This window comes from Pyrus communis, chromosome 16, assembly GCF_041283825.1.
Source record: "Pyrus communis isolate YQ-2024b chromosome 16, ASM4128382v1, whole genome shotgun sequence".
Classification (NCBI taxonomy): domain Eukaryota; kingdom Viridiplantae; phylum Streptophyta; class Magnoliopsida; order Rosales; family Rosaceae; genus Pyrus; species Pyrus communis.
The window spans coordinates 6,337,797-6,363,663 of NC_142580.1; the positions used below are offsets into that span (position 1 = coordinate 6,337,797).

At 38.5% G+C, this 25,867-nt stretch overlaps 6 protein-coding genes across 9 annotated transcripts; 3 read left to right on the forward strand and 3 right to left on the reverse strand.

Moving 5' to 3' along the window:
- Positions 1-4,450: 4,450 nt before the first annotated feature.
- On the forward strand, positions 4,451-6,240 carry LOC137732492 (mitotic spindle checkpoint protein MAD2). Its single transcript, XM_068471809.2, has 7 exons — positions 4,451-4,704; positions 4,822-4,837; positions 4,965-5,095; positions 5,272-5,392; positions 5,504-5,607; positions 5,701-5,822; positions 5,941-6,240. The coding sequence occupies exons 1-7, from the start codon at positions 4,632-4,634 to the stop codon at positions 5,995-5,997; spliced, it is 624 nt and encodes a 207-aa protein (XP_068327910.2). The 5' UTR covers positions 4,451-4,631; the 3' UTR covers positions 5,998-6,240.
- A 571-nt stretch (positions 6,241-6,811) lies between these two features.
- LOC137732043 (trihelix transcription factor GT-1) lies at positions 6,812-10,805 on the reverse strand. Of its 2 annotated transcripts, none has more exons than XM_068471337.2 (5): positions 9,938-10,805; positions 8,318-8,356; positions 7,739-7,870; positions 7,361-7,585; positions 6,812-7,213 (listed from the first exon to the last, which is right to left on the reverse strand). In XM_068471337.2, exons 1-5 carry the CDS (start codon positions 10,473-10,475, stop codon positions 7,011-7,013), a joined length of 1,137 nt encoding a protein of 378 aa, XP_068327438.2. In that variant the 5' UTR covers positions 10,476-10,805; the 3' UTR covers positions 6,812-7,010. The 2 variants fall into 2 exon arrangements, with proteins under 2 accessions (XP_068327438.2, XP_088543950.1); XM_088687824.1 differs by having other exon boundaries at positions 7,739-7,909; positions 9,938-10,767.
- An 87-nt stretch (positions 10,806-10,892) lies between these two features.
- On the forward strand, positions 10,893-13,176 carry LOC137732042 (uncharacterized). Of its 3 annotated transcripts, XM_088687825.1 has the most exons (3): positions 10,893-11,173; positions 11,672-12,637; positions 12,753-13,176. In XM_088687825.1, exons 1-3 carry the CDS (start codon positions 11,029-11,031, stop codon positions 12,764-12,766), a joined length of 1,125 nt encoding a protein of 374 aa, XP_088543951.1. In that variant the 5' UTR covers positions 10,893-11,028; the 3' UTR covers positions 12,767-13,176. The 3 variants fall into 3 exon arrangements, with proteins under 3 accessions (XP_088543951.1, XP_068327436.2, XP_068327437.2); XM_068471335.2 differs by having other exon boundaries at positions 11,672-13,176; XM_068471336.2 differs by having other exon boundaries at positions 11,034-11,173; positions 11,688-13,176.
- Positions 13,177-13,442: 266 nt separating this feature from the next.
- Positions 13,443-13,833, forward strand: LOC137730733 (uncharacterized). The gene has a single exon (XM_068469691.2). It carries the CDS (start codon positions 13,513-13,515, stop codon positions 13,696-13,698), a length of 186 nt encoding a protein of 61 aa, XP_068325792.1. The 5' UTR covers positions 13,443-13,512; the 3' UTR covers positions 13,699-13,833.
- A 1,007-nt stretch (positions 13,834-14,840) lies between these two features.
- On the reverse strand, positions 14,841-18,494 carry LOC137731043 (F-box protein SKIP14-like). The gene is made up of 2 exons (XM_068470098.2): positions 16,775-18,494; positions 14,841-16,576 (listed from the first exon to the last, which is right to left on the reverse strand). The coding sequence occupies exons 1-2, from the start codon at positions 17,708-17,710 to the stop codon at positions 16,022-16,024; spliced, it is 1,491 nt and encodes a 496-aa protein (XP_068326199.2). The 5' UTR covers positions 17,711-18,494; the 3' UTR covers positions 14,841-16,021.
- A 2,753-nt stretch (positions 18,495-21,247) lies between these two features.
- LOC137730894 (uncharacterized) lies at positions 21,248-24,996 on the reverse strand. Its single transcript, XM_068469894.2, has 6 exons — positions 24,782-24,996; positions 24,545-24,681; positions 23,548-23,900; positions 22,946-23,042; positions 22,568-22,849; positions 21,248-22,431 (listed from the first exon to the last, which is right to left on the reverse strand). The coding sequence occupies exons 1-6, from the start codon at positions 24,921-24,923 to the stop codon at positions 21,433-21,435; spliced, it is 2,010 nt and encodes a 669-aa protein (XP_068325995.2). The 5' UTR covers positions 24,924-24,996; the 3' UTR covers positions 21,248-21,432.
- Positions 24,997-25,867: the final 871 nt, after the last annotated feature.

Consider the following 25,867-nt stretch of genomic DNA (forward strand, 5'->3'; position numbering starts at 1 on the left):
ATTTTTGTTAGATCGAATGAAATGATAAAAATTAAAGGACAAAAATTAAGAATATGTGAAGGATAATGTGAATAATACTACTCTTAAAATATTCAGAAGCAGTCCAATGATCACTACTAATCAACATCGCATGATTATCTTTAACTTAATTATTTGTACAAGACTTTGTATAAAGGCTTTCATGCAAATAGAGGTACAGTCATTTAATATTAAAAAGATTTAACTTCATGATGTTTTCGATGTGGGATAATCAATAATGCGTACTTTTAAAGGGAAGTATGATTGATACTTTCAAAATCTCATTCTACATTTTTCATAAGTGTATTTTTCTTTCCTAATATAGAAAGTTTGAAGTGTAGAATGAGATTTTTAGAGTGCTAATAACAATTCCCCTTTTAAAAATACCAATCCTCATTGCTCAAAGTACCAACAGGATCCTCTTTGGATTTTTTTGGTGAGGATTCTGGGATTCGTTAATCGTGTTTATTTATTGTACATCATACGGTTAGTTTATGTCAGATATTTTTTATATTTAATTTAAAATATATATATTTAAAATAATTTCTGACTACACGATATACGATAAACGAATATAATTTACGAATTCTTGAAATTTTCATAAAAAAGAATCCGGAGAAAATCCGGATTCCTGAAAGTTATATCTTAGATTATAGTGAGCCAGCTTTTCATTTTTTGCAATGGCACTATGCAATGGCTCATTATATAAATATTATATACAGTGTGATCTACGTTCACTTGTATGAATGTTATCATTTGTGTCTCTTTTATTTTAGATGGTTCAATCTACACAACTTTTTTTATTTGTTACGCATTTTTGATAATCGTAGTTCTTTAATACTTTTTAATTTATTTAATTTAACGTTCGAAAATTTTGCAATAACTAAAAGAAATGGGTTGATACCACCACTATTATTTTATTTTCTGCTGCTATCTCTCAAGTTGCTTTTGTTTATCTTTTCTATCCAACCCACATGCGTCTATTGGCCTCCTTTTGTGGTACATGATTATTATATTTGGAATTAATTAAATTGTGACACCAGAAAGGATATATGTCGTTTATATATTTTATCCACAACGGCAGAAAGGATATATTTCGTTTATATATTTTGAGTGCATATCTCAAACCTGACCCGAATATTCTGAACTAGCATATTGAATATAAAACATGAAATTAGAAAAATGAGTTAAACGGCAGCTCCTTTTGTTCGTATAAGACGATCCATACAAATTTTGAAACGAAAAATATCTCAAATGTTCATGTTATATCTCACTTAAAACTACATGTACGACAACTTTCAATTCAATGTATCATCTTTGCTTTGGTATTCAAATCCTTATATTGATCGCCTTGTTTTAGGTGGTATATATGTATAAAGGGCATTTAAGAGATTTCCGATCTATTGTATTAATTTTCCTATTTCAACAAAAGAGATTTGTAAATCCTAATATTTATGGTTGAAGGATACATATAATATTGTGATTAAAAATGCTGAGGGGACTCTCCATGAATTCTCTGTCACCTCATATTTTTTTAACTGACGTTAAACTATGAGGTGAAAGAAAATTCATAAAAAAGTTTCTCTTTTGAGAAAATCTCCTTTGCATTTCTCGTTTGTGATTGAAGTAGAGGCCATGACCAAATTACCAAACCCATGCACATCAGTTTCCAAAACAAAACAGACTACAATGATCGCACAAATTCCAGGAAATTAGGTCGAAATGTAAACCAGACATTTATAGATTACAGTGTTTTGCAGAAATGAGGAAATGAACACATAACGTTGACATTTTTCTGAAGAAAAGGAGGTTCGTATTAAGATATATCGAATTTTCTTTGAAATATATAGTAGCCCTGGCTGAAAAGGAATCAGAGAGGACCACGCACGCATGCACTTACCCATAAAATACCAGCCCTTTGAGTTTTGATTTCACGCCTGTGTACCATTTCCTGGAAAGCACCAGAGCAGCTGATGAATCTTCATGTTTTCTTTAGTTTGAACCACTTTTAAGTTTGGCCACAGAAGTTTTGACAATTTGCATATATTATGAAACCCACCACACATACCCACCCCACCCCACCCACCCCACACAAAACAACAAACGCACTAGGGCAATGACCATATATATACATACATTTGTGTACCTGCAGAAGTTAGCTTTCTGTCTTGCTATGCTATCTAACTCTATATATATTTCACCAAAAACGTAACAATCTATATGTGTTTGTGTGTACATATGCGCACAAAATCTTGGAAGTTTCAGCAGCTGGCATGTACTGCAATGCGCATTATTGGAGATAATATAGTTTAGGTCATGAATTTATATTCCGAGTTCCAATTGCATGCAGATATCGAGATTCGAAAATGGAGGGGTCAAGACTCAAGAACAGTAAGTATTAGGGTTATGTTATATCATATGAGAATCATAGTTAGGCTTTTGCTAGGGTTTGAATGCGGTCTACACTGACTCAGGCCACATAGGTGTGTGCCCTTATTTTATGTCATCCTGATTCCTGCATGCATGGATTAATTGTAGTCTTCACACAGCCATTTTTACTTTTATATTCCTCTCAATTTCAACCGTCAGATTGAATGAATTAAAGAAGATCAATAGTAATTAATAAGAGTGTGTCAGAAGTAAAAATAGTTATATGAATCGCACTATTCTAAATTTTGACAGATAAAATGAATATCTCTCTTTCCATTATTTTCTCGAAAAACAAAAAACTTCCTTGAATGAGAAAAACCCAAAACAATTACATCAAACTAGCCTAATAAGGATGGGATAGCCAAAGCCCATTCAGCAAAAAGGCTGAAGAAAAACCCTAATCATCAAACCGAAAAGGCCGATCACCATCACCTTACCAACGACCACAAGGCTAGCTGCCCGAAGAAAATCATCTACGCGTTGAATTCGTCGGCGGTATCATAGCAATAAGGAAAATCTCCTAACCAAATTTCACCGCCACACCGGAGAAGAGCCAACAGATCTAAACTACCAACACAAGCCCTTGCATGTAGAACCAAAAACCAAAATAAATGGGAAGGGTGGGGCAAGGGGCATCTTAAACACCCTCGTTTTAGGCAAAGCCGCATCACGCTTGGCCCTGAATTTTTGGCATGTCGGTAGGGTGCGGAGCCATGAACGAAGGCTTAGGTCTGAGGACCAAAACATGTGTGTCGCCTTAGCCTTGAGCATAGGTTGTGGGAGGGATGGCAAGTGAGAAGGAGGAGCAATGGAAGATGATCAGATGGGGATTGGGTTTATCAAAACGCAAAACATTGTGAAAAACATCGAGAGACGGCAAAAACACCGGAAAACAGCAAAGAACGCCGAGAAAACTACAAAGAAAGTCGAGAAATAAGGATGCCAAAATCGACAACCATGGGTGTCGAAAGAGCAGTATACATAGCTAATAAAAAGGAAAGGAAGAAGTGGGAAAACATTAGAAAGAAGAGGTTGCCACCAACCCTAACCCAAGAAAAAAGTCGGCGGCACTGAGAAGGGGTTTTGGGTTTGGCTTTGTACGAGAGAGGATGAGAGGAGCAGCGGGTTATTTCGTGGAGAAAGTCTTCCCTTTCCATTGTATTGTATATAACACATAACATGTGTAAGGTGAAGTGACATTTGAATCTTAATTGCTTTGTGTACTACAAAAAGTATTTTCTTAACATTTCCTTATTGTGTATGAATGAGTGATTTTTAAGTATTAAGGGACTTCTCATTCGACATCTATAGTTGTCGATTTGAGAAGTCCGTTGATACAAATATTTTTTGATACAGACCGAGAATAAGGTTAGTGACTTCTCATTCAACGCCCATTGTTGTCACTATCATCTTGAAAGTGTTTTTAAGATAGCTAAAAACACTTTTTGTGAAAAAAATATTTTTAGATCAATTTTTAGTAAAAATGCAAGTCAAACTTCTTTTTTTTTTAAAAAAAAAAAAACACTTAAAGTGTTTTATTTAAGAATCACATAACTAATGCTTTCTAAAAGAATCACTTCAAGTTGGAACCAAAAAAAATTTCTTTAAAATCGCTTGCAATCATTTTAAAAATATTTCCAAACGAGTTCCAAGACACTTAAATAATTATTCATGTATTTTGTTTGCCAACTCATTCTCCTTTATTACGTCCATAAATACTTTCGAGATAATTTTTTATATCAAACTTATTTTTCAGATTTGAAGAGAAAATGGTTGCATTACGAAGAAATTGTGTTAAAAAAAGAAGAAGGAAATTGTTTTAACGGGTTCGGTACTATTCCTTCTTGGGCCTTTGTGTAAATCCAACAAAGTACAGGACCGCCTCGCAATCGCAAACAAGGCCCGCTGACGCTGGAATCTCAAGAGCCCGGCCCACTTTCATAATTTCATACCATAAAGTGGCGCAAATTTAAAAATGTTACCGTTAATCCCTGAAAAACCAAGAATCTAGCCGTTGCATTCGCACTCGATGATTTTCACAAAGCCTTAAAAATCTATTTCTTCCACCTCCTCATCGCACATAACTCAGAAACCGCTTTTCGTCTGGGAAATTCATAATTTTCTTACTTGCCAAACAGAAAATTGGATAGAATCTTTACTGGGTTTGGAAGCGCATCGTAGTAATGGCTTCAAAAACAGCGACCAAAGACATCATCACTCTGCGTGGCTCCGCAGCCATTGCCAGCGAGTTCTTCGGTAATTTATCGTCGATTGGATTTGATTCTCATTTATCTTTGTTGGGTTTTGTTCGGTTTCCGAGAAATCTTTTTCTAATCTCTGCGTTTTGTGTTTTTTCTGTGTTCCCTCTTTCAGGATATTCGGCAAACAGGTAATGGGCATGGGATATTGGTCCTTTTTTTTGTTGTTTATGTTCTCCTTTTTGTGTTTGATTCATTTAGGATATGTATTTATTGGATATTGAAGTTAATATTGGTTGGAAATTTGGTATTTTTTAGTATTCTGTACAATCGAGGAGTGTATCCTGAAGAAAGCTTTGTGAAGGTGAAGAAATATGGATTGCCAATGTTGCTTACTCAAGACGAGGGCCTCAAATCCTTCATTGCCAACCTAACCGCTCAGCTTTCTGGTAATTTCTACCTATTTAGGGTTTTGTTATTGTGGGTCTAAATTTTTTCTTAGTAGGTTGATATCGAAATATGAAACGATGTGTTTACTGCATTCTGCACCTACTAAATCTACATTGCTTGATTGAGATATGTTGTTCTTGGAGATTGATGTTTTTTAATCTTGAATCTTGTAAAGAATGGCTGGAATCTGGAAAGTTGCAAAGAGTTGTTCTTGTTATAATGAGCAAGGCCACCAATGAGGTTCTTGAGAGGTGGAACTTCAGCATTGAGACTGATAGCGAGGTTGTCGAGCAGGGGTAATTCAATTCAATTTTGGATTATTTTGAGTTCCTCTTGTTGTATGAAACTACAGTTTGTTTTATTCATTTCTAAATCATGTTTCATTGTTTTGTTTTGTTTGATTTAAGCGTGTCGAGGGAAAAAAGTGACAAGGAAATCATGAGGGAGATTCAGGCAATCATGAGGCAGATTGCTTCGAGCATCACTTACTTGCCATGCCTTGATGAACCCTGTAAGGCAAACACATTCACTTATCCAAACGAAGATGGTTTACTTATTCATATTGGTATTTATCATGTTCATTTGTTCGATTACTTGCTTTTAGGTGTGTTTGATGTGTTGGCATACACGGATAAAGATGTTGCAGTCCCATTCACTTGGATCGAGAGTGATCCGAAACTGATTACAAATCCAGAAATTGTAAAACTGCATTCCTTTGACACCAAGGCAAGTTCCAGACATTGCATTCCCATTTTATAATTTTCATTCATTTAGAAATCTCTTCCCCGTAAAACAAGGAAATGGTTTGGTTGCTGACAGTTGATCTGTTTGCTGGATCGTGCAGATTCACAAGGTTAACACTCTAGTGTCGTACAAGAACGACGAATGGGACGAGCAGTAAGAGGAGGGGGATGGTATCCAGTATCCATGTTTCGTGGACTTCTGGTATTGTGAATCTTTTATTCACAATTTGTTAGAATGGTTCGGACGAGGATGAAAAATTGTGCGCTGATGAACTATCTTATCCGTAAGATGTATTTTCTTCTTGGTGTTTTCGACATGGGAGTTGGATGTATTCATTTCGTACCAGACAAGTCATCGGATGTATTAGTTTCCATATATAAAATAGATTCTGTTGTGCCCATGCTCTTCGAAATGCAGCAGAAAGACATCACTTAAATCGCATGAAAGCAATCCTTGCTACATTGGGCCCATGATCAACGAAATGCAGCAAGAAAACGAAATATTGTTTGTGCTTTCAGCATATATTTGGGCCCATGATAAACTAAAATTTGGGCTCACCTCCTCTTTAAAACGTTGAGCTATTGCTTTTTCCATTTTTTTTTTCCGTATTAAAGGTAAATTTACATATATATTTTACATCGTTCCGTCAAGATGGATACTCTAATAATACTTTATATCCTTTTAAAATTGCTTATGAGAGAGCTTTCTGGCCAGCAAGAGATACATGATGGGAAACCTTCTCGCCAAAAAGTTTGATGCGCACACATTATATATAAGAGCAGGTTTGAACTACTCCATGTTGATGTTGGTGTGACAGTTCTACCGAAAAGTTTGCTCCTGGGAGTCAAAAGATTGAATTAATTGAAAATTAAATGTTTAGGGGCCATTTGATAACGAAAATTTGAATTAACTGAAAGCGAAATGGTTAGCTGGCCATTTAATTTGTCAAAAAATGAGAGGCGGAAGAACCATAAGAAAATAAATGAAATGAATAGGAAAGGAGGCAATGAAGTGTAGAAGAGTAGAGACTTGTTTTACAAACAGCAAAGTGCAGGCCAAGTGTGCAAATATAATATCGTCTTTCTTCTACCATAATACACAACCTGCAACGCTGAACAAAAAAGGGTCCATAACCATCCACAATTACATTGAGAAGGGAACGCGGTTCCCTCAACTCACACCGCGGTATATTGCACCCGGGCGAAGGTCGTCCATATTTTCAATATTTCTGTACCCGTCAAACTCCCTCAGATACGACCACCCCCGGCGGGATAGAAACTCGCGATAATCTTCTTCTGTGAAGAAAAGCTTCTCCTCTGTGTGTACTGGTATGTGGTCCGACTCGTCATAGAGGCACACTTTGATGGCCACCCCTGAAATTTGGACTTTAGCATCAAGTTTTCAATACGAAAGGGGTAGCAAAACATTATTAGATAGATCTCTGTGAATAAGAGTTGCTACTTCTCAACCACTCTCCTAAGGAACTACTAAGATCAATATGATCGATACATGACCTATACCTTCATCAAGATGTAGAGTGTAATTCCCCAAGGGCATGTCCCTGTCAAGACTTCGGACTATCTGGTCTTCATCCTCCAACCAGAAGGAGCGTTTTGTTCTCAACCTAAAAGCAGACTTAATTGCATCCTTAATGGCATCTGCGGTGCCATCGATACCAATCCTTCTAGTATAGTCACCCCAGTTGACTAATATGACTCTACCACCATATGCTTGACCCTCCACACCTGTCAAAAAATGGAAAAGAAATTGAAATAAACGAACTATTGACAACACAGTAACAAGACATTTTGCATGCTACTCATCCGTATACATTTGGAGCATAAACACATATAACAAGACGCTTGTTGAGCAAATTTCCCAACTTCAATTTAACTTACCATTTCCCGGGGTTTCTCTCCAATTCCACGGTGGAACTCCACCTGCTGTAACTGCATCAGCTGCAGTGATGGCAAGAGGATGACCATCATGATCCAAACGTCTTTCAAGATTGAGTGTTGGCCTGCCACTAGCTGCGCACCAAGGAACATAAAAAGAGAGGACATATGTCTCTTTGAAAAGAAAAAATGACTTAGAAAAACATGATACATAGAAGTAGAATATAGGAAAAGAAACATGCAGAAAAGTTCATACGCTCACATGAAGAACTCATCATTTCCGCCAAAAGGAAAAGAAAAAACAGAACTCAGCATTGACAATAAAAAAGGGAGGAAAAAAGTCATTGGTCATTGAATCTTGAATGCCATCTATCATGCTAATAATATCCAACATGAGCCATGAGATGGACTATTTGAGATGGTTGTACCAGAATAACCTTAAAGAACTGATTATTCCCCTAAAGATAATAAGTTATCATAATTTCTAAGAGTGGTCAAGAGTTATCAGGCAAGCTAATAATTAGGTGATGAAATAACATAAACATACACCAGAACACTAAAACTCAGATTAAATTAATGTACCTTCAACAGGTGCAAATGAAATGCTTGCATCTTCAATACCTGCATGAGCAGAAAATCCGTCAAAGAAATTTCTAATCTATCAAAACAACATAGAGAAATTTCTAACCCATCAACACAACATAGAGAGAAAAAGTTGGGGCAAAATGAAGTCGTTTAAGTTGAAATTTTCGCCTGTATGAACGAATTATAACATATAACCCCTAACTCCAAGGCATACTAGGAAATGCGATAGCAGAATTTCCAAGACCGAAAGACTAAAGAACATAAAGCACTACCCAAAAGAAGGAGAAGAAAAGGAAGAAAAGGAATGTGTTGTTCAATCCCCATGCAGCACTTGATACATAGGGAACACGGACGGAACACGGGCAAGGATCACCTGAGCTGCAGTCCTCCGCAAATTGCAAGGCCGGTTACGTTCCTGATAAGGAACGTTAAAACAGGGCAAATCAAAGGATAAGTCCCCCCATTGTCTGTTACAAAAGTTATACATAACAGTTTTTCGCAACTCCAGGAAACGTGTCATTACATGATGAAGTATTTAGAACGCACAACAGAAAATGTAATATATGAAGCTGATGTCAGTGGATATCGTCACAGGAAATGGTGTTTTATTCGGCCTATAATGTATCAGGACAGAGCCAGGGTACCATGATAGCGGAAAAAAACAACTAAGACACAGAAAAACACATGAAAGGTTAAAAATATTCCTTGTATTTAAGATTTGTTTTGTATGAAGCAGCGTCTTCAATACTTTACTAAATACTACACAACTTTCATGCACGTTCAACATGCTTTGAAACCCAGTATACGACATCTCTATAATAGACAATGATAAGCAAAAGGACAAATTCAATGCGTTGCCACAATATAGGCCAGTGCCTTGTTCATCTTTTATAATATCAAGGCATCAACCAAGAACAAATTGACTTTTGACTAGGTTACACTAATCTGTGAATCCCTCTCCACTGGTTTATTAAATGTGCAATCTCGTCGTCAAAACTGGAAATACATCCAGAATGCATATCTATCATGACTCAAGCCTACCCCAACCCGTATACCAGATCCGAAAGCAAGTGCTGTGCAAGATACTCAGAATTAAACTCACCACACAGTCCGCTCTCCTGATAACATCAAATTACTCATCAAGGTTTTCATATCTTATATCTATAGCCATCACACCCAGATGTTCATGCAGAGCTACCATAAATATGTCTTAAATAGCCATTAATGCAGGAATTACTCAAACGATAATACTTGGGGTATCAGCAGTGTGAAGAGGATGACTCTATTAAGGTCAGTATTCAATGGTCAATTGTTACAAACCTTTTATACTCCACATTACTAATTATAGCCATTTCCATATACAGGAACATTTCTAAATTGAAAACGCTAAACCAAACCCCTCTCAATTTAGATTTAACAGATTAGTAATGTACCAAATTCAGATAAACAAGAACAACTACAAAAATGGAAACGACTGACAAATACATCATAAGGGTAGGCAATTTTCTTCAAAACACTATAATTTTCAGCTCAAGTTTAACAAAGCCACTTCGAATTCAATCACAAATATTCAACCAGCAATCTAAAAAATCAGAAAAAGTAAGAATAACTCGATACCTTTATCTGAAAATTGCACGAAAGAATCGACCTTTGGGGGAGTGGGGCTTTTGTACTGCGTATTCTTGCTTCTATCCTTCAAAATCTCCTCAATCTCCTTGTAATACGACATCTTAGCTGACCCACTTCCCCTATCATGGTGCTTGGCCTTCTTGAACTCTTTCAGCAAGTTCCTCCACTTGTCCGTGCACATCGTCGGCGACCGATCAAACCCTTTCTCTCTCATCTTCGCAGAAATCTGCTCCCACAAGTGCTTGTTCGACTTGGAGGTGTTGAACAAGCCGTCCATCCCGCGACGGAGGGCTATTAAGCTTCGGGTCTCGTCCTGCACCCAAGTCTCGGCTCGCTTCTTCGGCGCCCTCACTTCGTGGTCCTCACCGCTGCTGTCACCCATAAGCATCTGTTGCGGCGGCGGCTGGTGAAGATGAGCTTGGGATTGGGGAAGGTCCTCGTTCGAGACCACCACCTCCATCATCATGTCCCGGCTGGCTTCCTCTTTGTAGAAATCGATTGGTCGAGCCTTTTCCGGCAAATACATGATGGCGGGTGTGGAAATTGAAATTCTGAGTTTGAAAAGGGTGTTTGAGAGAGTGAGACTGTGGATTCGATTCAGTGATATATTGGGTGGAAAAGGAAGAAGAAAGTGAAGTACTTGACCAGCGGCAGAACTAACCCTTTTTTGTTTCGTTTTTTTTTTTTCTTTTCAGTCGGTGTGTTTTGGGTTTTCACAGCTCAGACACAGAGAGAAACTACAGTGAGAGGAAGAAAGTGCTTGAATTTAAAGCTTTTGTCTTTTGATTAGCGAAGAAAGAAGAGAGAGTTCAGCGCTTTCTCTCTCCTCTCTTTCCCTCTCTGGTTGCTGAGCTTTATACCAAAGTTCCCAACTTTAAACGCTACGTTTCGAAGCCGTTTTACTCAAAACGACGGCGTTTTTAGACTGGTATAAGTCCGTGGCGTGTTGGATTTTTGGAAAATGTTATCAGCTGCTAGCCTGCTACCCGCCCTAAAATCTTCTTCCTTTTCTCTCTATCAAATTTTGCAGTGGCAAAAACATAACCCTAGAAATGGTGGTGGCTGGAACATAGTGACAGATGAAGCTCATTCAAGTCTCTTCCGCTCAGTCCAGAGCTTCTCTGTATTTTCTTCATGGCGGAGTGACCTCTCGGACTCCCAAGCCTCGCTCCGCTTCCTCCGCAGCTCCCAAAGTCGGAGCCTTTAGTTCGAGCCGTATCTCAGGTATTAAATCATACAGCTTGAGTGCAATATGTTTTTATCCCCTTCATGTTCGAATTAAGGACTGCTAATCATGTGGGTTTTGACTTTGAATTGAATTGGGAGATTGGGGGAGGAAGTTGAGCTTTTTGGGTTTTCTTTTATCTTTTTCTCATTAGCAGTACTTGTATTTAGAGTAAACTGCGTCCTCTGGTTTTCTTTTTTTTTTTTGAATCGCTTTGCGAATACTGTGAATGGAATGATACATTTTGTAGGAAAAGGATGGTATTTCGAAAATTCAGTTCCTTCTTTGGTTGAAAAATTGATACTTGCCCTACAGGAGGAACGATAGAATGTGCTTTTTCACTTGGATTTATTTTGTCATGAAGAAGATTACTGCGTATTCATGTAATGTTAGATGTGCCTAGAACGCATTTGGCATTCTTTCTGATGAATTTTGTGTCTAAAATTTTGTAAACCAATATCGTTTGAGGAAGTTTCTTCAACTAAACTCTCAAGCAGTGTGTGGCTTTTGCAGGACCCTTCATCGAAACAGAGTAGCTATGGGTGGCATTGTCAGATTAGCAATGACAACGAGCAATGCCTGCTGCACCGGATTCTGCAGGTCTCACCATAAAGCATTAGAATTGCTATCCTCAAGGAAGATAGGGTTTAGGAAAGATATTTTGAGACCTTTTTCCACATGCACCAAAACACTGATCTCTCCGGTTGTCCCTCTTGTCATTCATCGTCCCCCATCATCACTAGTGCTAGCCACCCGGCTTTCACCGTCTGATGCTCCCCAACGATCAGAGGAATGGTTTGCCCTACGCAAGGACAAGCTGACCACAAGCACCTTCAGCACTGCCTTGGGATTTTGGAAAGGGACCCGCCGGCCAGAGCTCTGGCAAGAGAAGGTATTTGAATCAGAGAAACTTATTGTGGAAGCATCTAAGAGAGCCATGGAGTGGGGCGTGCTCAATGAAGAAGTGGCCATTGAAAAGTACAAAAGCATCACAGGTCGTGAAGTGAGTTCATACGGATTTGCTACCCATGCAGAGGAGCGATATGGTTGGATTGGTGCCTCCCCAGACGGTCTTCTCGAGGGTCTTATTGATTGCTATCAAGGCGGTGGGATACTGGAAGTGAAGTGTCCATACAACAAGGGGAAGCCAGAGAAGGCTCTGCCCTGGTCAACCATGCCTTTCTATTACATGCCTCAGGTGCAGGGCCAAATGGAGGTACTGGACAGAGAGTGGGTTGATCTGTACTGCTGGACACCGAACGGAAGCACAATATTCCGTGTGTGCAGGGACCGGAGTTACTGGAACTTGATGCATGGAATTTTAAGGGAATTCTGGTGGGAAAATGTGGTTCCGGCTAGGGAGGCTCTATTGATGGGGAAAGAAGAAGATGCCAAGCACTACATTCCGACTTCTACACACAAGCAAACAGGCCTTGCCATTGTCAAAAGCTTGAAGCTTGCCAGTGAGTCTAAGCTGTTGTGTAGAGAAATTGCAGGTCATGTAGAATTTTTGTAGACGATAGGTTCAGTAAAAGGATGAGGGAAATTGATCCTTGTTTTGTTTTTCCTTCCTCCCAGGCTTGAAGTTGTAATCCAACGGTTCCCGAATGTTCCTCTATGTCTGTCGGGAACATCGGCATATGTGCAAACCATCGTGTAATCTCAGCGATATCATGGAAATACCGCCGGCCTGGGAGTAAAAATGGTTTTTCCCCTCAAATTTCGGTGTTTGGTACTTGAGAAAAAGGGACATTTCGGCCGAAATGTAGGGAGACGATGTGCATCTAAGATGATAAACTTACCACTCTAAAACAGGCATTGTCTGTATGACATGGTTGGTTATAATTTACAGGGCTTGGCATGGATGTAGGTTTTAGAGTTTGACTTGACTGCTAGTTGCCTACTGCTCGGTCAACTGCAGTAGGTAGACAAGGCAAAATCTTGTGTGTAACTAGTTATTTACGTTCGTTATAATTTTTTGCATCACGTGAATTCCGACAAAGGAAAACGAGTCTATTACTAACTATTTTAGTCCAATAACGTACATGACCCAATTAAGGATACTCGACTTGGTTTAGGTAAAAATCAAGTTACGTAATAAGCAAAAGACCGTTGGACAAATTTCTAAACTTGTTCATCAAACTTAACTAACTTCTGCCAAACAGTTTTCCTTTCGATCGAATTAAGGAAAAATCAACATTGGATTAAAATAAAATAAAAACTAACCCTTTTGCAACAAATTCCAAAGCTCTGTTGCTAAAAGAAGTTTTTAACCTCGAAAAAGAAGAACGCGAGAGAAAAAAGAAAAAAAAAAAGAAAAAAGGTAAAAAAGAGGACAATGGATTCTGGTCTGTCTTGGGCTGATCAATGGGACAACAACCCGGACCCGCCGCCACCGGGATCATCCGACAAGGACAATAAGAAGGGCAAGGATGGGTCGAAGAGGAGCTTCGGGAAGGCAGTTTTGAGTTTCAAGTGGGTGGAGAAGATCCGGAAGAAAACTCAGAAAGAAGATGGGCAATGAAACAATGTGTTGAACAATGTGGCTTCTTCCAGTATATATATATATATATATTGTAATTAATCAGTTTAATCCCATTTGTCCTCATATTTTCTGTTGAATAAATGGTTTAATTAATGAAAATTTCAGTTAATTTACGATCAATTTTACTTCATTTGTATTGCTTGAATTAAAATTGTATGTCATGAAAATGAGAGAAACTAGCGTATAATCGGAATTTTACTGTGGAAATATATCAGTCAATCACGCATTGTCTTGACTTTGAAGTTTTCTATGCAAATATCATCACAATGACATCCCGTTGCATAAATTATTTATCATATCATGTGTCCATGGCATAAATGAATGAATGACACATGGATCACTCTGTCGCCAACAAGAAGTAAAATGAGCTGCAAAAATGACACGTCTTTCTTCGTTTCTTGAGCGATGACCAGTTTACCAAGTATTTGAGTTTGCCCCACGCAAGACATGTGAGCGAATAATGAATGTTACGTTTTTGAGTTGGACCATGCACACATGCCAACAGAAACATCCTTACGCATGAGATAGCAACATTACGACGATATCTTAAGTCAATTATGTGTTATCATGCGAGAAAATTAATTTTATCCTCACTTTCGACATAATTTTATGTATCAATTACGTGCTATCATGTGAGAAAATTAATTTTATCCTCACTCTCGACACAATTCCATGTATCAAATAGCCACTGAAAACGTGAATAACACTCTTCATTGACCTAGATCATATCTAATTGGAGATGTAAAATGTCATGTTTAAGCAATTTACATTTCTTGTTAGACGGAAAAGCTCTCCAATAGACGAGATGTAAAATAATTAATGTGACCAACAATGTAAATATATATCTTTCATAAGTGAACCTCTATAACGAGAAAAGTAAATCGTATCTAAAATTTATACACACCCCGTCAAAATAGATCTCATATTTATATTTATTGAAAATATAAAATAAGATGCAAATGTGATCGCACCAAAAATGAATCAAATGATAAGTTCTCCTTCTCGTAAGTTGACTAGGGCACCTTGTTTCTGCTCCCAACTTTGGGAATACATTGTTACAAAACATGCTTAAAAGATATACATTTGAAAGGATTGTGGCCTAAACGATAAAAATATAAGGATGAAAGAACAAGTGGGAAAATCTCGATAATAAGAGAATAATACATCCAAGGAAAGTGGAAAAAAGAGTGTACATAGCGACCAATAGCTTTGCCCGCTTTTACATAAAACCATAACTTAATGAGAGAGAGTACATTTTACATCATTCGTTTCGACCGTAAAGAAGCAGATAACTTGGTGCTCAAGGCACACACGAAAGATAACTCTGGTTGACGCCAGAGAAGCAGCATTTGGCAATTCTTTGCTCAAAGAGCATACGGTGAAGCTGCCATGGATCCTAACTGAGACAGACGAAAGACGTCCTCCAAAGCAAGAACATACCAGCACGGCCTTTTTTTTAACAATGCACATGCACATGCCCCGTCTTTTATGAACAACATTGTTTCCGGCAGGAGGAAACAATCGTAGCTTCATTCTTGACTGAACAAGAACGAATCTGTGGAATGGCACTATAGATGACACCAGATAAAATCAGTGCAATATATAAAGCCAGGTAGAAGATCCTGTCCTGCTCTGGGATTCATCCCAAATAGCAGGTCACAGATGGGAGTGCTACTTCGGCTCCCTTGCATGACTGCAAGAACCAACGTACTTCACGCTTCAAACTCTTCACAGGTAACCGACGACCACTTCCATGCGTAGGCACAGAGTTCACAGAGCACAATGGCCGATGTACAACAAATAAGTTGCCTTTCCACTTTGCTCTCTACAAGTAGTAGTTCCCTACTGTTGACTGCTCTAGTAGGCTACCTCGCATCTTGGTCAGATGCCAACAGACTTCATACATAATACTCCAAGGCAAATCAACATACTCCTTGTAGAACAATTACCCATGCCAGAGCCAACTAACGGAATCACCAGAACAAAATTCCATGCCCTGGACAGTGGATGCAGAATTTTGTTCACAATCTCCTTCACCCCTAAAATTTCCATCTTTTTTGTTTTTATTTTACATTTATTTTTTCTGTTCATCACAATGTACTAGCAGTGGGCTCGGAGCCCCAGATGAGATACAAACTGCCAAAGCTGAAGTCAACCAATAGACTAAATCCAACAAAGCCAGCTGACCAAGCGGTATGAGATAAAGGGACCATAATCTTAAACTGATTGGACACCTTAGGAACCACTTGTAATTTTCTCATCCATTAATATGAAACCAGCAGATCTACAGAACCAACAGAACCTAGCCATGTCGACTAAGAGTATCATTCCGTTCATGGAGAACAGAAGGTTTGGAGGGACCGTAGGTTCCATCCTGTGTCTCTTGAGACTTAAGTAGCTGCTTCCAACAATCTGAGCAAAGCAACTCCAAACAAAACGTTTCCTCATATTCACTATCATTAATGCACCGACCACACTCAATACACCTCCCTATGCAAAGTGTGCAGGCCCTGCATACCTGAGTTGGATGTTCTTTCCCTTGACAAGCCTCAGCAGGGCAATCATAGACAAGCCTCAGGTTCTGGCATCGAGGGCACATTTCAATATCAATGTCACTATCATCATCAGAGGCCAGATAAAAGTTCCCTCTTTGATAAAAATGTGGCTTGCGTGTATTAGGCTGCATCTGCCCATCAGTTCCCAACAAGAACTTCAACTCTTCAAAATGCTTCTGTGTCACACCATAGAGTCCACCAATTCGTAAATGCTTCACACCTTGTGCGCCCTTGGAATTGAACACCTTTAAGCTATTTACAATGCCCTCAATACTGAGTCTAGTACATCCAGGCACGCTCAACTGCACAAATAAATGGAACATGAATCAAATTTTTCTTCACTAGAGTTAACTTTGAGCACAAGTCTACGAAATTTAAGGTAAGCAATTAATAACCATGAATGGTAGTGCAGAACTTCTTGTAAAGAGACAATAATAAAAGAATTCTAAGAAAAAAACGCTGCAAACAGTTGAGGTAAAATCCAGAAGCCAAAAACTAACCTTGGCTAGCCTGGGATTACTTTCAAGCACACGCTTCAGACCATCATCAGTGATCCTTGGGCACTCCACCAGGCTCAAGCTCTGCAGATTTCCTTGAGCCCTATCAGTTAATTGCAAAAGAACATCATCGGTAATCTTCTCATTCAGTGGTTGATCTATGTGAATATTTCTCCACAAAAGGGGATCACCGCGAACTGTAGAATGGAGAGATCTGCAAACACCTTCTACAACAAGAAGATCCTGCACCCCAAGATAACTAAGGGCAAACATCAAAGCCCCATGAGGAGCTCCTCCATCACCGCCACCACAAATCCCATCGCCATGCTGGACCTCTACATTTTGCCGATTGGAAAAACCACAACTTTCATTGCCAAAATTCAAAACGTCAGCGACAGGACATGCTGATCCAAAACCACTGTGTAAGGGCGAATCATCAACTCCCTTCTCTTTTGAGCACCCACCGAATCCACTGGCTACATTAGACTTGTGATCGACCCCAATATTCCCTGGAAATGCCTGGAACTTCATAGCATTATTCCAGATAAAATTCAACCCTGCAAAAAGTTCATAATTACCGTTACTTGTCCCCACCTCATCCCTTCTGTAACCACTGTAGTCCACTTCCAAATCCTCAAGCCAGCCTGTGATAGCCGTAAACGTGGTACTTATATCCATGCCAAAAGGGTCCGAAGGCAATAGATCAAGAATGTCATTCGAAACGGGATCCTGTGAGCAACCCCTATCACATCTATCTCTTCCATAATCAAAGCAACCATCCACTTCTCGATTTGAATGCCACGGCCTACCGAAACCATCTCCATTCCTCTCTGGCATACCCTCCACAAGGTACCCATTGGCAATCCTCATTGGAGAAACCAAATTGTCCTCAGACAGATGCCCCGGAAAGATTGGTCGGTGAGAAAAATTCAAGGCCATTGAATACACACCCCAACCAGACTTCTCTCTACATAAGTCTATACACAAACGGCAAACCCTAGATTTCTTGAACCCTTTTTCTCTCTTCTTTTTTTTTTCGTTTTATCAAAGAGGTGTGGGAAAAAAAAAAAAAAAATATATATATATGTAACAAGGGGAAGGAAGATCTAACAAGGAAACCCTCAATTTCTGATGGCAGACTAAAACGACGCCCAAAAATTTCACAGAATTTCTTGCAAATAACCTAAAATCAGCTGAAATGGAAACCGAAAAAACGATGCCGCAACCAATTTATCTACAGGGATAAGAATCAAAGAATTTAACTTTTTGGGGGGGATTTTTTTATTCGACTAACCTAGGGTTTATACCAAACGAGGCAAAAACAGATACCAACACAGAACGGATCAAAGAAACAAAATTTCGATAGACTTGAAAAGGGAAACTGATAACTCAAGGGATAACCAAATGAAATAAACCAGAAACGAATCGAAACAATTACCACCAACCCTAATTTTTGCTCAGACAAACACAATCGACAAAGCGAAGCCGCCTCCTGGTACCGAACCCTCGCGGAAGAAAAAGAAGGAGAAAAAGATATTAACTTTCTGCTCGATTCGATTGAAATTCTAGGGTTTTCAGAACATTCTGCTCTTTTCCTGAGGTGGGAATTCGATCCGAACAGAGGACGAGCGCTTGTCGATCGAGTTCAGGGAGAAGAGAGAGAAGGAGAAACGCCAAGAAAATTGAATAAAAGTGTAGAAATAATAAATAAAAAAAGGGGAGGGGGGGGGGGGGGTGGGGTTGGGGAAGAAAATATTGTGGGAAGAGAGAGAGAAAGTCAGGGTGAATTGTCCAATTTAGGAGTGGGGTTGGGGAGAAGGACACGTGTCGGTTGTTAGAAGGGTTTACCGCTTCTTCGCAGTAGGATACTAGGATGTGGCGGGAGAAGGAATCCTTGTTTCGCTCTGATTCCCAACAGCCGCTCCCTTTCTCCCCCGCCCACATATCTCGCTCTCTTTGAACTCTCTCGCCCTCCAAATTAAAACAATTAAAATAATAATTAATAATTAATCTCACTTTTGAATAATAAATAATGTTTTTCTTTGATCATAACATTTTGCACTCTGTGTTTTAGGTTTTTTTTTGCCAATTGGGTCTTCATTTTGGCAAAAAAAAAAAAAAAAAAAAACTTTTTGAATTATGAATTTTAAACTAGGATTTTTATTTTAAAGGGAAACAACTGATGACGAACTATTGTTATCCATTACTTTCAGGTTCAAAGAAGGCTAATTGAGAATTCACAGCTTAAAAAATATTGAATTCAAGACCTTCCATTTTTTCCTGTAGAGAATTGTTGTTCGTAGTTTTTCATTGAACCACTTGCTATGATTAAATTAAGATTGTTTAACCATAGCTTTCTTATGTTGAAATGGTACGGGGAACACTAATAATATAATCAAAAATTGTAAAGTCTTTGCATATAATTTGTCGTAGAGACATGAGATCGGAAAAGTAATGGACAATAAATAAGAACATTACTTGATACTTACCATTTTCGAAATGTTTTATTTTTCTTTTCTTTTCGTCTAGTGAGATTTAGATTTGGATTTAGATTTGGGTTTTCATTTGTGGCCGTTTGATTTTGTTGATCAGGTGGAGGGTAAATTAGTCATTGAAGAAGGGGGTTTACGGGTTTCGTCGGTAAGCGCAAGTTGGAGGGAGGATAGGTTGTGTTTGGGAGCGCGTGTTGGTAGAGTTTGTGGGGTTTTGCGTCCAAACGGTCAAGTTGGCGACGTGTTACCCACGGGTCCACTTTTGGAGCGTTGACAAGAGATTTTTCATTGTATCCACAACACGATTAAAATTAAAAACGGTAAAATAATTTCATTAAAATACTAATAATTTATAAAACAAAGCATCTCATTATTTATATGATAACACATGATGTATCAAGTGTCGGACAATAAAAAATTTCTCCTTGATGGCTTCGGCATTATTCATCAGGATAATCCGAATCCAGCCCCTTTCGCAAGTCTATTTTTTTATCTTTTGTCAAAAGTTCAAAAACCCATTGGGAAAGTTCTATTCTTTTCATTTTGGTCCTAATCCCTTTCACAAGTTAAGAGAATTTTTATTTATCCCATTTGTCTTTTGATTTATTTATTCACATATTTGGCTATTTAGGTGAATTGATTGATTTATTTGTTTTGTTTCTTTGTTTATTGGTTGGTTGTTGGTTGTGGATTTATTTATTTGTTTTGTTAATATTTTATTTGATACAAAAAAAAAAAATTTAATTAATAACTTTGAAATGGTCCAAGCCTTGAGTAAAAATTAAATAAAAAATATAAAAATTTAGATTGTTGTATAATGAAGGTGAATGGCAATAAAGATAGCCATATCAAAATGTTTGTAACAAACATTGCATATGATCTAATTTAATTGCATTTTTCCCTTAAAAAGAGGATCAGCGGGTGGCTTCACCGCGGCAATCCATCCTTTCGGAGATCGGGAAGACTCACAGAGGCATTTCAGCCTCCCCTAGTCACCATTATGTGATTCACCAACGCTAAAAATCGAATCCAAAATGTACAGTGTGAAATAGTTAATTGCACTTTTGCAAATTACTGATATATCACTAATACGTTGTTGATATAAATTATAACTAGTATCGTTGATAAGTCAATACTCCGATTTTAAAAATGTTCATATGGTCGTTGACGATTCGTCGATAAACTTAACATAAATTTAAGAAAAATGCAAATAACCTCAACAAATAACTACTTAGATGAACATATTATAGAAGGTTTTAGCCAATATTATTAAAATAAAAAAATAAAAAAAATAAAAAATAAATAAAAAAAAAGCTTAAAACAAAATAATGAATAAAAACAATAGGAAATATATGTATACGAAATATATGTATATATAAATAAGTTTATTTCTTGTGCGTTGAGGAGAGAGACGGGAGGATGGCCAATGTCAAGGGCCAAGAAATCTTGATAACTTGGAGTTGTCGAAGATGCTCCTTTGGCAAGCATCTCCACATTCTCCACATTTCACGCCAATAAACAAATCAGTTCTCCGCTTAAGCAACAAAAAATGCCTGAGTTTTCTGGTACGCTCACGCGGCATGCAACATTGGCATACTATAATCCCGGGACAGAGATAGAGAGACTTACATAAAAGGGGATGGCAAAATGTCAAACTTATCACGTGCCGTTAGGTCAAAAAGTTAAAAACAAAGGAAAACTAATGAAAAGAACTTGAAAGTTTTGAGTTTTAATGATAAAGACAAAATAAAGGGTAAAGGAAATAGTACCAGGTTTAACTTTTTAATCTAAAAATGTGATTTTTCGTTAAAGTAAACAGTACCGTGGACTTTTCGTTAAAACTCTCTAAAAACAAATGGTTTTATATCATTAGCTGGGGACGCTAGAGTAGCATGCAAGTCCTAGAATTCAGCACGAAAACACACCAAATTCGAATAATGAGTTAAACATCAATATCAAAGCTGAAATTCACAAGACATAAATATAGAGTTCTGAACCGAATTTCTTAAGGAATTCATCATTTTTTTGTCGTCTTGAATCAGAAGCAAGCAGAAAAAAGGCCGATAATTTAACCACAAAATCTCTGTCTAGTCACTAGGGCACCAAATTAAATTGTCTAAAATTCTGCAACCTGTCACAAAAATCAACCCGGAAAATTGGATCCTTCAACTAGTTCCTAGACTTTTTTCGTGACTTCGATGAAGAAGGCTTGGATAGCTCTGCGACTGCATTTTGAGGTGCTCCTTTGGAGGTAGCTGCTTGGTTTGATTTTGTGTTTGAAGTGTTGGAAGCGGCACCAGTTTCATGTTTATCTCTAGCTACGGAACCCTGGGAGCCTCTTACCTGAGCGGTTCTCTTATCCTTTCTCTTAGGCCTGTAACTTGACCTTTCTCTCTTGGGAAGCCACCTCTCCGGATCTGGTGGTGGACCTGGGTTCGCAGGGTCAAACCCCTTAGGATACTTTGGCTTTCTCTTTCTCTTTCTTTTAGCCTTAGCCTTACTCTTCCCCTCATCATAGGTCTCCGTGATCTTAACATGAGAAACACCCTCATCGTGTTTGGCCCCAGAAGTCTTCTCCAGACTATCCACATTGACCCCCTTCAGTCCTGGTAATGGTTTCAGCTTCTGCTCATAAGCTTCTGCCTTCTTAACATCCACACGAGCAACTGTAGTTACAAGCCCAACCAATGCTTCCACACTTCCATGGCTTTTCACAAGCTCCTCGTATAGATGGGCAGCCTCCTCTTCTCGGCCATGCCTGAGCTTGAAGGAAGCAGCCTCTTGCATTAAAACACTGAGCTTATTGTCCTCGGTCATGGCATTTGACCACCAGTTGATTGCAGCATCAAGCACAGCAGCTGCACCATCAATGTCCCCGGCACGCTCTCTAAGAGACACAAGAGTAGCGACAGTGGCAGGCGTGTGCTGGATATCAGGTATCTTAGCAAGGGACTCAGCTGCTATAAGAGGATGACCAGCAGCAGCAGCAACCTGTGCCCTCGCTAAGAGAACCACCTTGGATTTGTCAGGGAACTTCTCGGAAAACTGCCCTAAAATTTCTTCGGCTTTCCCAGCCCTGTTTTCTCTGACAAAAACTGCAGCTTGAAGTAACACGGGCATCACACTATCAGGAAACATGTCTGGCAGTGCAGCAACAAGTTCTCGAGCCTGTAAATTTGAAGCAAAGAGTTGAGATCAGCAAGGGGAGCTGAAGCACCAATAAAGGCTTACTTATGTAATATATTCATAATTAACATGTTCACAGCATTAGTACTCGAAAAGACATAAAAGCAAAGAGAAAGACCTGATCCATTTTATTCGCATGGAGTAGTAGAAGGACCCGGTTCACATATATTGATTCTTTTTGTTTTGGTGAAAGCTTGTTTTCTAGTCCAGGAGCCAGGTGGAAGTTTTGTTTCTCCCTATCTTTTAGTCGATCAAGTTTCTTCAGGCCATCAGAAACATCTCTTGGACCTCTCAAAGCAATGAGGTTGTTGACAGCCACACTGAGTGATACCTCATCTGCCATATCTTGTTTAATAATGTCCGTATAAGCTTCGACAGCCTCTTGTTTCTGCCCAAGGAGCTGTTGAAAGAAGCTAATTTTCATCAGTGGCTATTGGATTTTTAACTTCCCAAAATATTGATAAGAGAAATTTTTGCTTAATGTTACCAATATTACCTGCTGTACATAAGCCAACTGGACAGCTATTGGCGCCAATTCAATTTGTATTTCGTCTTCAGGTACGTTATCAGAGAACAGTGCTTCCTGGCCAATTCTAAGAAACCAAGTGAATTACGTCCATCAGTTCATTCTCACTTTTACTAAAGAGTTTCTATAGATTTGTGAGATGTATAAACACAATCAAAGGCTGTTTAATAGTAAAGTGAATGGTGGTTTTGAGACCAATACTAAAGGGAAACGTCAAACTAAATACAAAAACAATTAATAAGGGAGGAAATAATTAACATTTTAACATATACATGACTTTATCCGGGGATTAATGAGAGGAAAACCAGATCTACACAAAAAACCTTAAGCAGTGGCAAGGCCTAGTTGAGTTGAGTTGATAAGTTTGCATGCCTTACTTTTCTTAGTCCGTGATACTTAGGCTCAAAATTTCTTCAAAAGATATTCTAAAATCAGTCCAAACAAAATTTACAGTGTCGTGGTACAAATTAAAAACTGAGAAATAGTAATAATAAACACAATAAAAAGCATTTACTGCCTAAAAATATGACTTGATTGGGTGTTGTCAAAGTCAACAAATAAGTAGCATTTACCTTCTGGCTTTCAGAAGGAGCTGTTCTGCCTCTGTATACTTCTCCAATTCAATCAAAGAACAGGCAGTGTTGAATGCAAGCTCAAAACTGTTAGTTGCTTTAACCCCTAGAGCTTCCAATGTACGCTTAACTTCAGAAGCCCTCCCAGCTGCAACCAAACTAGCTGCAGAATTTATCTCTAAGGATTCGACCTTGGGTTTTGGAAGGTTCTGATATATATCAATACAAGCATCCATCTTTCCCGAGCGAAACAAAATCTGGGATTCTAAGATCATGGTTGCAGAATTTCTCTCTTGCCTCTTCAACAACTCAAGAGCTTCATCTAGCTTGTTATTTCTGTATAAGCAGTATGCCTATTTAGGAATAGAGCAAGTAGAAAAGAGCATCAATGAGAGATATTCACACGTCTCTTTATAACATTTTGCACAACTAAACATACAACCATAACCATCAAATGAATATGACAATGGACTACCTCTGGATACATTGTTCAAATCAAAATAACGAAATCTTGAGTGTGAGAGGAGACATGCAAGTAATGTGCAAAAATAATGGCCAAATATCATAAATGGTACGAACATAAAAGCTAATTTGACCAGAGCTTCTGTGTTTATTCCACTCAACCTAACAATGCTAACCAGCCACATTTTCTAATTCTAAATTTTGTGCAGTTAGACTTCTATACTTACTAAGGATGTAGGTCCATCGCAAGTAATTATTATGTAACAACACATTAACTTGTAAGAAATGTGAACCAGACCTCATCTAACAAATATCAGACACATTCATAACTTCATCCCTGACAATTTACAATCTAACAACCGTAATTTCGAGTTTGCATCGAATCGGAAGAAATGCCAACGTAATTATGCTACTGAGTTTTCCAAATCAATCACTAATTACAAATAACAATGCCGGAAACAAATATAATAACAAACAAGTCAGAAAATAACCAAAATTTACAGCTGATTGCTAAAATATAATCGAAGTTACGAACCTCGAAGAAGCTGAAATCCGAAGGAGGACTCTTGGAAGATCGAATCGTGGAAAGGGCGGTGTCAATGTCGTCGGCCTTGATCAAGGCCACGACCTTGCATCGAAGGGCGTCCTCATCGCCACGGTTAACCGAGAGAACTGCGATACGTTACCAAAAAAATTAAAATCACGCAACGTAATGAGGAATTTAAACTGAGAAATTCGGAGGAAAAACGAGATTAAATCCTGGAGATATAACCTTGATCTGCAACCTTGACGGCTTTTTCGAATTCGGATTCCTCTATGTGCTTGTTGAGAGAGCCGAATAGTTCTTCGAGGGAGGGAGGCGGCTGCTGCGTCGACGCGGCGGCGCGCTGCCTGTCTTTGCCTTTCGGAGGCATTGGATTTTCTCGCTTGCCAAACAGAAGAGAGAGAGAAAAATGCTACGGAGGTATCGGCTTGACTACTCCTTTCATTTCAGGTCCCAACCGGGTCGGGTATGTTAATCCAGTTGTTTTGGGCTTCAAGGTCCAATTTTTAGAATGACTGCAAAATTACAGGCCCGTGTAAGGGAGTTCCTTGCGACCTTCAACTTCAAGGTCCAATTTTCGTAGGACATGTTCGTGTGCTATTTATGTGGTAACAATGCAAATTCCCAAGCATACACCACATATAGCAATTTTTCCTCTGAAATCGTCTTCTTTGTCAGCCATAATGTGTACATGCAAAATGTCTCAGATTTGGGCTTTTATGCCCCTCTTTTGCTCAGATGTTGCTTCTCATGGTCAATCTTAAACCACCAACCTTTGCTACTCGAGCCATTGGGTGCTTCTTCTTGACAGGCACTTTGACGTTGAGTAGGTGTTAAAGTGTTATTAGCACTATTTTTAGGACTATGAAAGCACTTTTTCCACGGGTGGCTCGCTCACCCCCGTTTTTAGTTCATCCAGTTTGTTCGTGGATTCTTCTTCTACGTGGTGGTGGCAGATTTGTGAGGGCGACACAGTTGTTGTGGTGGAGGCAACAATCCTTCAAATCTCAGGGTGTGTATGTCTTGTGCTAGTTTTTTAAATTAATGAAGAAATTTAGTTTGACAAAAAAAAAAAAAGTGTATATACAATAAAAAATAGAGAATTGCTAGCTACCTTTACACTAAGATCTTTTCACTTTAACAAGTGTCGAATGTCATTTTTATAAAGGGATGTTATCCACACACCTTAAATTACTTCCCACACATCTTTATTAATTTTTGTTCGTTGATTTTCTTCAATTCATTCGATTCGATGACCGAAAATTTAAAAAATGTGTAAGAAGTAAAATATGGTGTGTAAATATCACATCTTTT

What these genes read in the sequence shown, in the direction of transcription:
- LOC137732043 (XM_088687824.1), bottom strand. Translation starts at nt 10,475, where the DNA reads ATGTATTTGCCGGAAAAGGCTCGACCAATCGATTTCTACAAAGAGGAA. An exon ending in CGTGCAATTTTCAGATAAAG is followed by an intron (nt 8,357 to 9,937) that starts GTATCGAGTTAT and finishes CTGCTCATGCAG; the next exon opens with GTATTGAAGATGCAAGCATT. An exon ending in GAGAGAAACCCCGGGAAATG is followed by an intron (nt 7,586 to 7,738) that starts GTAAGTTAAATT and finishes ATTTTTTGACAG; the next exon opens with GTGTGGAGGGTCAAGCATAT.
- LOC137731043 (XM_068470098.2), bottom strand. Translation starts at nt 17,710, where the DNA reads ATGGCCTTGAATTTTTCTCACCGACCAATCTTTCCGGGGCATCTGTCT. An exon ending in GTAATCCCAGGCTAGCCAAG is followed by an intron (nt 16,577 to 16,774) that starts GTTAGTTTTTGG and finishes TTATTTGTGCAG; the next exon opens with TTGAGCGTGCCTGGATGTAC.
- LOC137732492 (XM_068471809.2), top strand. Translation starts at nt 4,632, where the DNA reads ATGGCTTCAAAAACAGCGACCAAAGACATCATCACTCTGCGTGGCTCC. An exon ending in AGCGAGGTTGTCGAGCAGGG is followed by an intron (nt 5,393 to 5,503) that starts GTAATTCAATTC and finishes GTTTGATTTAAG; the next exon opens with CGTGTCGAGGGAAAAAAGTG. An exon ending in GCCATGCCTTGATGAACCCT is followed by an intron (nt 5,608 to 5,700) that starts GTAAGGCAAACA and finishes ACTTGCTTTTAG; the next exon opens with GTGTGTTTGATGTGTTGGCA.
- LOC137730733 (XM_068469691.2), top strand. Translation starts at nt 13,513, where the DNA reads ATGGATTCTGGTCTGTCTTGGGCTGATCAATGGGACAACAACCCGGAC.
- LOC137732042 (XM_068471335.2), top strand. Translation starts at nt 11,029, where the DNA reads ATGAAGCTCATTCAAGTCTCTTCCGCTCAGTCCAGAGCTTCTCTGTAT. An exon ending in TAGTTCGAGCCGTATCTCAG is followed by an intron (nt 11,174 to 11,671) that starts GTATTAAATCAT and finishes ACTCTCAAGCAG; the next exon opens with TGTGTGGCTTTTGCAGGACC.
- LOC137730894 (XM_068469894.2), bottom strand. Translation starts at nt 24,923, where the DNA reads ATGCCTCCGAAAGGCAAAGACAGGCAGCGCGCCGCCGCGTCGACGCAG. An exon ending in CGGATTTCAGCTTCTTCGAG is followed by an intron (nt 23,901 to 24,544) that starts GTTCGTAACTTC and finishes ATTCCTAAATAG; the next exon opens with GCATACTGCTTATACAGAAA. An exon ending in AGTTGGCTTATGTACAGCAG is followed by an intron (nt 22,850 to 22,945) that starts GTAATATTGGTA and finishes TTCTTTCAACAG; the next exon opens with CTCCTTGGGCAGAAACAAGA.